Source organism: Magnolia sinica, chromosome 5 (assembly GCF_029962835.1).
Source record: "Magnolia sinica isolate HGM2019 chromosome 5, MsV1, whole genome shotgun sequence".
Classification (NCBI taxonomy): domain Eukaryota; kingdom Viridiplantae; phylum Streptophyta; class Magnoliopsida; order Magnoliales; family Magnoliaceae; genus Magnolia; species Magnolia sinica.
In genome coordinates, this window is record NC_080577.1 from 882,213 (window position 1) to 894,640 (window position 12,428).

General features: G+C 37.0%; 1 protein-coding gene across 3 annotated transcripts in view; it reads left to right on the forward strand.

The window, feature by feature from the left end:
* LOC131245044 (exocyst complex component SEC5B-like) overlaps positions 1-12,428 on the forward strand; it is a 132,135-nt gene that overhangs the window by 48,727 nt on the left and 70,980 nt on the right. For all 3 annotated transcript variants that reach the window (XM_058244223.1, XM_058244224.1, XM_058244225.1), the window contains one exon: positions 2,162-2,350. In XM_058244223.1, coding sequence (XP_058100206.1) covers positions 2,162-2,350 — 189 coding nt within the window. The remainder of the gene's footprint in view (positions 1-2,161; positions 2,351-12,428) is intronic.

Here is a 12,428-nt window from a genome sequence, read left to right on the forward strand (position 1 = left end):
GGATCCATGACGCCCCTAAAAATCGAAAAACCTCCAAATCAATATGAAATCGCACAATATTTTATCTATTTGGTGTTATTTTACCAAATTGATCTGATTTCAACAAAATAAAACAAAAAAAAAAAATTGTTTTAATTATTTTCATAAAATCCCCAAAATTCCACTGTACATAGAAAAAAAAATTAAAAAAATCGAAAACCCACCAAATCGAGTGGAAATCATGCTACACTTGATCGATTTGGTATTATAGGACCAAATCAAGATGATTAAAAAGAAGGCATTTGAAATATTTTTTGAAAATCCCCAAAAATTCCATCTTACAGAGAAATATTTGGAAAACCACCAAATTGAAATACAATCATGCAACATTTGATCGATTTGGTGTTATAGCACCAAATCAATCATATTCCAACAAAAAAAGTGTTTTAATTCTTTTTAGAAAATTCTCTAAATTTCCAGTGTAAATTGGAAAAAGTAAAAAAAAAAAAAAAAAACTACCAAATCGAAATGATTTGGTTAACATCAAATCGATCACATTCCAGTAAAAAAGTTACGTTTTTTAAACTTTTTTTTTTTTTTTTTCGATTTTCCCTAAACTGAGTACCAGGCCTTCAAATATTCAAATTGATGCTTCTAACTTTGTTTCGATTTTCAAAATTGTTGTGGTTGTGGTCGAAAATGGGCCTCAAATAATCCCTTGTGGATGAAATCTCAAAAATAGAAGCAAGTAGGAGGAAAGATGGAGAAACAATTCATTTTGGGCCTGTATCGGTTTGATTGACATAGGCACATGATATTGGTACCGATATTGGGCGATATTCCCGTTACGAAATGATGCAGTTAAAATTTTTTTATCGGATCAATTCGACCTTGCATCGCATATCGTATCGAGCCTATATGGATACAATACAGCTGTATCAGTCAATATGATACCGATATTAAGAACTATGTTATCAATACTTCGAAATTTGAGGAACGTAACTAATATATGCCAAAAGCCCTAGAACTGTTGGAACACGTCAAGCTAGGCCCATAAACCCTTAGGGATTGCAACACACTACCATGTTTTGTAGTCAGTCAGTTTCCATGGGGCTTCATCGAGTAGCGGAAGTAACTCTAGCCTATGTCTAAGTATCCCTTTCCATCATGTGGCAGCTTTCACTCATGTCCAAGATGCCATTTGCGAGTTTCCATGTTTGCGATTCGAACACAGGACGGGATCTTTGTTCTAATAGCAAATGTTAGGCACTTAAGCAATATGCTAAGTCCTTAAAAGCATGAGGATCATAACACCACCACGTTCCTCAACTGATGTCCATGGTAGCCATTTCCACCTTTTGGCTGCTTCCATTGTACTCTTGGTTGCCCTCTCCATGACTTGAATATAGATGTGGTGTTGGCTCTAATATCAAATGCAATCGGCTGAACTTTTGGGCTTAGAAACATTTAGTGTGAGCCCCTATTTTGAATTGGCTGGATCTTGTACGATCGTGCCAAATTATCATAAATTGACACTTGTCTTTGGCTTGTGCTTCAGGTAGCACCGCTCTTCAATCAAAATACAAGGAGTCCTTGGTGCCATATTTTTGTTTCAAATTGGGAACTTGAATATTAATAGAAGTTGGGAGTTACTTGATACTCTAGCAGAGCTTGATGGTCATGCATATCCACTCAGAAATTGTACATGAGCATATAAAACAGCCCAAGCCCTGGGCCGAATGGTAGATATGTCAGTCTAAAAATTAAATTGGTTGAAGATCCTAATATCCAACATTCAGACTATTTTCATTATTGATAGTCCGTCAGACGTCCACTAACTGATGTTTTGATAGTTTCACAATAAAGAAAGTAAAAGTAAACACTTTTAAATTAATAATTATTTTATTCAAGGTTTAAATAACTATGGGTTCCATGTGCCTTGCACATGCTTCGTTTACAATTATGTGTGTGTGCGTACGTGCAAACACACAGAGAGGAGGGAGCATAAATGTATATCTACGTGCATTCGTACTCTCATGCGAGTGAAAGATAATTTGCATGCTTGTCACCTGGGATCTTTTTGGTTTTTGGATCTTATTTTTTAATTTATCTGTCGAAGTTAATCAAAGGAGTCGTTCTTTATTAAATGCAATTAATATCTGATCTCTTTTATTTCGATCAGTCGGATGTCGATTATTCCCTTCTCCTTGGTGATAGTGATTTTCCAGTTGATTCACAACCAACAGAGATGGGTGAGGAAGTGAATGCTCTCAGAGAAAGGTACATTTGCAGGTTAACGGCTGTACTTATCCATCATTTACCGGCATTCTGGAGATTGGCCCTTTCTGTATTCAGTGGGAAGTTCGTGAAGGTATTTCTAAGTTGCTCATCATCTAGAGTTTTCTAGCATGTTAAGTGGTCATGCAAGATATCGAAAGTTATGCATAAATGCTATCTTGGTGCATACACGATGCCATTGCCGGGTAACACAGGTCTCTCAGCTTCTGTGTATAATGATCTTGATACTAAAGATATTGATACATGGTTTCTTATGAATATCTGGGCAAATGATATGATGATGATGTCTCTCCTAAATCTCCACATCATTGGACTTGTTGGACAAGGCTGCTCATAATTTAAGTAGTTTTTGCATCAGACATACCTTGCGTACATGCATGTTGGATGTTTATTACAGTTGGTTGAAACTAATCATATCCTTATTTTTCCCTATTATCATTTAGCTAATACGTATTCAGTTTCAACATATTTACCGAGATACAATTTTCAATATTTTACTATTAAATGAAAATATGAGCACATAACATTATCACTTTTCTTGTTATCATTTATTATTTAAATACTATTCATTCAGTTTCGAAATATTTCTATTCATCCAGATAAAGTTTCTGCCTTTTCTTTTTCTTTTCCAAATAACTATGTGAATTTGTATTTACATATAACAGATTTCTATATGATCATGCCACTGTACAGATGCATCCAGGTGTTTGTTATGTTCTGCGATCACCTTGTTTAACATGCTGTCCATGTTTGACACCAAGACACATGTTTGTGTCTGGGGTTTTCCTTCTCTCCCATGTATGTATGTATGTATGTACATACGTACGTGCATATGTACATATGCATGTACATGCATGCATACACATATATGCAAATTGGTTACACAATCGCTAGAGGTACAAGGTCCATAAACTGTAATTGATATGATGAACTAAGTGACCACTGACACTTCCAACTCCAAGCCATGTTTCCTATTTTTGTTCCTTTTTTATTTTTTCTTTTCTGGATGAGATATATTGCTAGTTATCTCTGATATACATGTGGGCATTACTGTTTTCTCACCAAAGAAAGATAATCATTCACGGGCTAGGCTTGTATGTTACTTTTGAACCATTTAAAAAATGCTGGCGACTCTTCAATGTTCAAACCCACAGATGAACCGTTGTTTGGCAATCCATGCTGTCCTACTCTCTCACCCAACTGTCGATTGAGTAGAGTGTTTTAAATAGTGAACATCGCTAGTGTAAGCTACAAACTACTTCTAGATTTTTTTATATTAAGGTTGCTTGTGGTTGCATTGATATTTGGTACGACCAAACACATCCTAGAGTAATAGGAAAAATAGAGAAAAGATTGAGTATAAAGATGAAGAAATAACAACAAAACTGATTTGATAGTGTTGCTAATGCTATTTTACTAAAATAATTGAAATCATTAATTGATTTATTTTGAAATTGAAAAATGTAAAAAATCATTAAAAATTCTAATGTTTAGTGAAAAATAACTTGTATCTGCACAACATGTTACGTAGATTACATAGCATGTAGCGTATGCTAATTAGCCTGTAGCATAAGCTACATGTTACTTAAGCTATTTTCATGAGCTGGGTCCTTACTCATGCCTCAGTGGTAGACTCACAAGAGTTTCAACACCAGGTCATGGGTTCAAGTACCCATTGTGGTGAAAAACCACTTTGGTGTGAGTGCATGTGTAAAAAAAAAAAGAAAAAAGAGGCTATTTTCATGAGCTACATTGAATGAAGGCTAAGCTATGCTACCTTGCGTAAGCTATATGCTATGTAGCATAAGCTATTTAGAACACTGATGGTGCATGACCAAAAAATGACTAAAATGCTTGATCTCCCTCGCATGATGCTGAACTAATTCTGTGATGCCCTGCTTATCTTAATCTTTCTTTCACCCTCAGTTGCAGGAGCAATGTCACCAAACGGTCCTGCTTCAATCTGCAGATTTGCACTTCAATTTGGATTCTTCCAAGTGCTGCTCTAAAGATTCACACTTGCAACTCCTAGCCCAGAAGGATGTGGGTGTAGGTCGTAGAAAAGATTTGATGACCTATGATTTAACTGAGGATATGACTCTTGATAGAGTGGAATGGCAGAACAGGATTCGTGGAGCTGACCCCAATTAGTTGCGATAAGGCATAGATGATGATGATGATAGTTGTGAATATGGTTCATATTTCCTAGACACTGAATTTCATACTAAAGAAAATATGACTCCCCACCTCCACTCAGCTTTGTGCAATCGATTATCCGCCCCACTTTCCTGGAGCATCATACTATGACTCATGAGTTTTATCCCCTCGATAATTCGTTCAACTTTCTACGTCTCCTTTGTTCTTGTAAATGGGTATTAGAATGCATCTCCTTTGCTTATCTAGCATTTTTTTGGGGCAAAGTTTTGGAGTTTAGCTAACCAGAACAACTTGATTTCATACCGATACATTATCCTTGACGCATCTATGGGTACATCTGTTTGTCCCCATAGACTTCCTCATCCTTGTTAAAGCAACCATTGATTCTCCTACCTGAATTTTATGATAGTATACATGTTTTCCCAATCCCCTAGGGTCCGAGGCCCCTCCCAGTTCTATTCTTGTGCACACTAATTTCTTCAACAATCTTTGACAATAGCTTCTCCTTCTCCCTATATCTCATTGTCTTTTATCATTTTGTATATTTTGAGGTATTCTATGTTTCTCTCTCTGCCGCTCTCTATAATTGGACCTCTTTTTACTAATTGATCTTTGCACCGCATCCCTTCATTCCCATGTTTCTTTATGTATGCTTTCTTGTCTTTAGATTCCCCAAGCGCTTGTTTTGCCACTATTTTGATACGATTAGATTTCTGCATGGACTTTGACATCTCTATCGACGTTTCCTAATCTCAACTTCAAGGTTCCACTTTCCATCTATTCCTTTCACAGGGACCTTTAATTGCACGCCATTGACATATGTAGAGCTTTGCTATGCTAGGCCCACATGTGTGTGCAATAAAGCTCATGTACATGCCACGCGTGGTAGCATGGAATGATGTGTCTTAGATCCAGTACACCCATCAGAATGAGACCCCTATGTTGATGCCCTAGGCCAAGAATCGTTTCTCTCTCGATCATCGGTGAAATATCGGCGATATCTTCGATAATCTTTGATTTTTTCCGACAAAATAGGTAAAAATGGAAAAATAAACCTTTGATTTCGGTAATACCTGGTTGATGGTTGATCGGAACTCGGAAGCAAAGAATCTCATGGGCAGCAATCGACAGCGCTCGTCTTGTGTGACTCACAGATACATGATTTCGGCCAAAAATCAGAGATTTTGGCGAAAAATCAGAGATTTAGGGAGATTGCTTGAAACCTCGTCGAAAATCGCCCCTGTTCGCTGGAAAACCCTCTTCGCAGACGAAACCCTTTTTTTTTTCTTTTGTTTTTTATTTTTGCTTTTATGCTTCAGCGGAAGTAAACAGCCTTCTTAGGCCCCACAGTGATGTTTATTTGTCATCAAACCTTTTTTTAAATATAAAAAGGCATGGATGAAGGGTTAAAATAAATATCAGCTTGATTCAAAATTTCTGTGGCCACCAAGAAGTTTTTAATGATATGCGTTCAATTCACAAAGTTTCTTGTGGTGTGGTCCATTGAAGATTTGAATCTGGTTCATTTTTTATATCACACACTAAAATAAGCCTTCATATATAATGGACGGTGCAGATTTAAGGGAGCACTAATGCTCCTCGAGCTCTAAGTTGTGTGAACAGTTCAAAGGAGATCAAAGTTACATTGGCCTCCACAGTGATGTATTTATTATATCTACACCGTTCATCTGTTTTTAGAGTTCATTTTAGAGCATTATCCAAAAAATGAATCATATCCAAAGATTATATGGACCGCACCATAGATAATGATTTTTACCGTTAAACAATTTGTAGGGCCCACCATAACGTTTATTTTGCATCCAATCTGTTCGTAAAAATATAAATATCTGAATGAAGTGGAAAAACAATTTTCATACTGATCCAAAACTTTTGTGACCTCAAAAAGAATTTCAATGGTAGAGGTTCAATCCCCCACTCGTTTTTGCAGTGTGGTCCACTTCATAGTTATTTGTCTTATTTTTCGTCTAAAGGCTTAAGGCGAGCTCTTCAAATGGATTAACGGTTTGGATATAACACACACCTCATGATCAGACCCATATCACTTGCTGATGTCAATAGCTGGTACGAGGTGCACCTGCCAATTTGCTTCCGGACTGCGCCGGAACGAAGTGAATTGCACACTGAGTAAAATGTGGGCCCATAGTAATTGTGTATTTGATCCAACTCAGTCCATCCATTTTATTAGATGATTTTAAGGCACAAGCCAAAAAATGAAGCATATCCAAAGCTTAAGTGGACCACACCACATGAAACTGTGTGAATTGAATGTTTACCATTGAAAAATTATCGGGGGCCACAAAAGTTTTGTATCAACATGATATTTTCGTTTTTTATTCAACCATGTCCCTGTGATCTTATGAACAGTTTGGATGACAAATAAACATCACTGGGCCCTATGAATATTTCAATGGTGGAAATTATTATTACCACTGTTTCATATGGTGTGGTCAACTTGAAACTTAAGATAAATTTATTTTGGTTATTATTAGAGTAATTTCTTATGGAAATGTATGTTTTTTTGGGCCCCATTAAATGAAAATTTATTATTTAATGCATTTTTTTACAAATTTTTAATTTCTAAATATACAAATATGTGTATTTAGGCATGTCTTGAAGTTTCATGAAAAAATTTCACTGTTATCATATTTTTCTCCGACTTTCCGGTTATCGGCGATATTATCGGTGATAACGATATTATATCTTTATCCCTGGCCAGCGAAACTTGTAACGATACCGACAACTTAAACACTGGGTGGGCCACAATTAGCAAAACAAACATGGCTTTGAAAAACTTGGTTGGCCAATATTAGGGCTCACACACCGAGTGGACCAATATATGCTTTTGGGAAAAGATGTACAAGGTTGAACCAACGTGATGGATGGATTGGATGTTTCACATATGTGCTCTGTCGGCACATGTGTGGCATGTGCATGTGCTTTCTTGCACGTGCACACTTAAAAAGCTTGACATATGTAAATAGGGTTTGTGCATGTTTGTTTGTGCCCATTTACATATGTAAATATTTTTAATATGTAAATTGCCCATTGCCCCATGACAAAGTGTTTACAATGTAAATTGACCTCTTTAGTTCAACGATCTCATTATGGACCGTTTGCTTCCCAAACCACTAATCCGATGGCCATATCATCTGATCAATGTCATTTGAGAGGGATGGACAATCAAAGGCAGGCCCACGTGATGGACGGTCCACATCAATGCTTGGACCTCTCTAGTGTACTCATTATGGACCTTCCATTTCCTTAACTACTAATCTTACGGTGAATCTCATCCGTTCAAAGTGATTTTTGAGGGATGTGCAATCAAATGTCGCCCCCATGCAATGGACAGTCCACATTGATGATTAGACCTCTCTGCTATACTCAATATGGACCTTCCATTTTCCAAACCACTAATCCTTTCGTTAGGCTAATTCGGTCGAAGTGATTTGGGAGGGATGGTAATCAAAGGTGGCCCCCAAATGATGGACGGTCTAGATCAATGCTTAGATCTCTCCCATATACTCAATTTCTACCATCCATTTACAAACCACTAATCGATTGGTTAGGATCATCCAATTAAAGTGATATGAGAGGGATGGGCAATCAAATGTGGGCCCTAGATGATGGCCATTTGACATTGATTCTTAGACCTCTTTATTATACTCAACATGGACCTTCATTTAATGAATCAGTAATCCGATGGTTAGGATCATCCGATCAAATTGATTTGAGAAGGAAAAGAAATCAAAGGTGGGCCTCACTTGTTGGCAAGTCTAGATCAATCCTTAGACCTCTTTAGTATATTCAATGTGGACCTTCTATTTCCCAAATCACTAATCCGATGGTTAGGATCATCCTATCAAAGTGATTTGAGAAGGATGGTCAATTAAAGGTGAGCCCCATATGATGGACGATGTAAATTAATGCTTAGACCTCTCTTGTATACTCAATGTGAACCGTCCATCTCCCAAATCACTAATAAGATGGTTAGGATCATTTGATCAAAGTGATGTGAGAGGGATGGGCAATCAAAGGGGGGCCACACATGATTGCCTATCCACATCAATTCTTAGACCTCTTTATTCTATTCAATATGGAGTGTCCATTTCCCATATCACTAATCCTATGGTTAGGATCATCCAATCAAAGTGATTTAAGAGGAATGGGCAATCAGAAGTGGGGGCCCCACATGATGGATAGACTACATTAGTGCTTTGACCTCTCTAATATACTCAATGTGGATTGTCCATTCCCCAAACCACTAATCGATGGATCGGATCATCTAAGCAAAGTAGTTTGAGAGGGATGTTAGTCAAAGGCGGGCCTCACATGATAGACAGTCCACAAAATGCTTAAACCTTTATAATATACTCAATATGGACCATCCATTTCCCAAACCACTAATCCAATGGCTTTAGTCATCTAATCAAAGTGACTCGACAATTGTGTTGATGTGGTGGGGCCTATCTACAATGATTTGCACACATGATGTCCCGCATGCGTTAGTGTGGTTGGACAATTATCATGTGACCGTTTCTCGTGGGTTGCACTATATTCACAAGTCACAGGTTGGGCCTTATTGACACAATTTCACACTTGTTTCTTACAACAAAGAAAAAAGAAAAAAAAAAAGAAAAAAAAAAGAAAAAAGAAGAAAAGAAAAGAAACACACATTGGAAAGTGATTTATATATGTAAATTGGACCAAAATCAGAAACGTGGAAAACAATTTAAATGATAAACTGCTTACATATGTAAATCCTTTACCATTTACAGAAGAAACCATTTACACATGCATGTAGATAAATGTGCTGTAAATAATGTCGAGCTTCCCCTTTTATGTTCCACTATCTTAATCCTAGTCAACTTTTAACCGCCTCACTTTTTCCATCTTGCAATGCATGCATCTAAGGCCACTAGCTTTTGTTGCGTTGTCACTGATTCACCTGGTATTCTTCACAGTCCTTGCATGTCGACTACTTCATCCATCTCAGGACGGAAAAAGTTTATTTGTGATAAGTATGGTCCAAGATGAAAGTCAGTGCTTATTTCTCTTTTTAAAATAAGTATTCACTATTGTTATGCACTTATGCTGTTGCAAAGGTTGCTTATCCCAGCTCATTTCTTTTCCAAATCCAGGTCCTCCATTTACCCAATCATATTAACTACTTTCCTTTCCCACATACCCACTCAAGTATCCGCCTATGAATATCCATTACCATGTAGCAACGCTTGCATGAGCTCATCTTGCACTTCCCAGAGCAGTATTTTGATACTTCCTGATTCTGCTTGAGGTGCACATGTACCTACAAATTGTGTTCGAAGTATCGGTATCGCCACAAGTTTCGCTAGTTGGGGATACGGAAACAATATCGATATCGCCGACCGATAATTGGAAATGTGGGGAAACATGGGGAAAATGGTGGATTTTTTTAGTGAAATTTCGGGATATGCTAAAATACACATATTTCTATATTTAGGAATAAAAAAATTACAAAAAGAATGCATACATAATTAGTTTCCATTTAATGGGCCCCTAAAAGCATGTGTTGTCGTAAAAAACTAGTCCAACCATCCCTTCTAGCCCATTTATTCATCCAACCATCCATCCAAATATCTATCGATATTTAACAATATCGACAACACACGATATTTCGCTGAGAAATTGTTGACAACTGGAAAGGAAACGAAAGATTATGGTCTCAATATTGCCCATGTTGCAATAACGATAATATTGCGATTGATATTATTGCTGACAATTTGAACACCACACATAACCATGCACCCATAAAAAAATCGAAATGGAAAGTTTTTTAATAATCAAATTTTTGGCCATATTGATACATTGGTGATATTATTGAAATATCACCGATACAATGGCGATAGAAGAGATACTTGAAATTTACACAATTGAAAATATTGGCGATATCCACATACTGGTGATACTTGGCGATACATCGCCGATACCTAGAATTTCTGAGTCTACTGATGTTATCGGTATCGCCAAGCTGGAGATAGGGATAACATCAGGGATATTTCAATAATATCAGGGATACTCTAAACAATGTCTACAATGTTAATTATCTCCTCGCTCAAAATCAATTTGTGGTTTTAAGTGCAGCCCATTCTTGTAACCTCTCTTCTATCATTCATTGCTTCATTTGTTACTACGCTTACCACATTCTTAGGTTCATCTTTCTCGTATGCAACAATTTTTAGTCATCTAAAATCTCTTTGGTTCTTGCTCATTGCCAGTTTGTCTCCTGCAAACATGCTGTATTGAGTCTCTTCCTCACCTGACAAAATTCCCACATTCCAAGTGGTGAGACATTTTCCTCTCATGGATATTCGTATTACCCCATTCATCTAGTCTGGTGCGGTAACATTTGCCCACTTATCATTGGAATTGGTGTCTCCGTGGCATATCACATCTATGGGATACCTAACATCCTTGTATACTTTCCACACCAAGTGAGTTTACAAATTGTATTGTATCACTTCTAGGAAATGCCTAACACTCTTTACTTTATTAACCACTACAAATAGGTTTACAAATTGTGGTGTGTCACTTTGAGGGGGTGCCATTGCTGGATTAAGAATCAATACATCCATTCTTATGTTAGCTTGGCCAAAGTTAGGCAACTTGCTATCTATTGAACATCAACCTTCCACTTCTATCCGGGCTAGGGACGAACATGTGCAAATGCTACCAGCAATTGCAACCAGTTTTTTGAGTATCGACGATATTGGCCGATATATCCCACGATATATCTTGTATCCCACCTGTGCGATACGAAACCCACAAGTAGTGGGATATATCCCACATGTTCAATTCGGTGAGTATTTTCAATTTTCGATCCTTTTTCTTTTTTTGTAAATCATGTTAAATCAGTGTTGAATTATTACAAATCCTTGATTTTTTCATGTTTTGCATGAAAAACCATGGATTGGGAGCTTGAATTTTAAGATGTGCAGGAGATCGGCCATGTTGCGGATTTTTTTTTTTTCTAAAAAAACAAAAATTCCCAATTTCTCGCAAATCAGTTGCAGTCTTTGTGTCCAAACATGTACGTAACCTTATCTAGTAATTCTTCTTTTGAATGTATTGCTTGTGTTTCCACACGTCTTTTTACATTTATAAATTATATGAATAGACTTTGAATATACTTGCATCAATTCAGTTAGATAGTGCATAGATTAGGACCCCATACAAGAAAACCTATTATATGCACTTGTTTTTTGTAATGTTTTGATTTCCAAGTGCGTATTGATGTCTTTTTTAACAATTATTGAAGTTTCATTGAAAAATTCGACCAATTTCCCAATGTTTCCCCATGTTTCCAACAATAGCGATACATTGCGTGATACAAAAGATATATCCCATGTGATAATCGATATGTATCTGTATCCCAAGGGTGCGATACGTAATGCGATACCAATATTTCGAACATTGGTTGCAACCAAGAACTTAGGACACTCCACTACTCTTTAAAGTAATGGGGAAAAAAGGAAAAAAACAGAAGGCGTAAGTCTCTCAACATGGGGCATGAATAGTATAAGATTAAGAATCATTTGCCTCCATTTGTTTCACCATCCGAAGTGCAAGCCTCAAGTGCATAATGCCTTTGGGTGCACCCCTCAGGGAGATTTAAAAGGCCTCATCAACGTGTTAGCCTCTTCAGACATTGTTATTGAACTGCCTAATCAATAGTTCTATTGGCTTCTAGAACATCCAACAGAAAAACTGCAAAGGGAATTTGGACTTAGTTGCAATTTTGCTGTAAGTCGTTGGATATTAGTTGTAGCTTCTATCATTTCATCTACAATTCTGGATTGCTTCTGTTGGAATTTCAGTTGAAGTTTAGCCGTGGCAAGTGTGGAACAAAGAGCAGAGGTCTTTGCAACTGTCGATGCGAGAGAAACAAAGCTTTTGGTTACTGAGAATCACATCCTGGAAAAGATGTTGACATTACT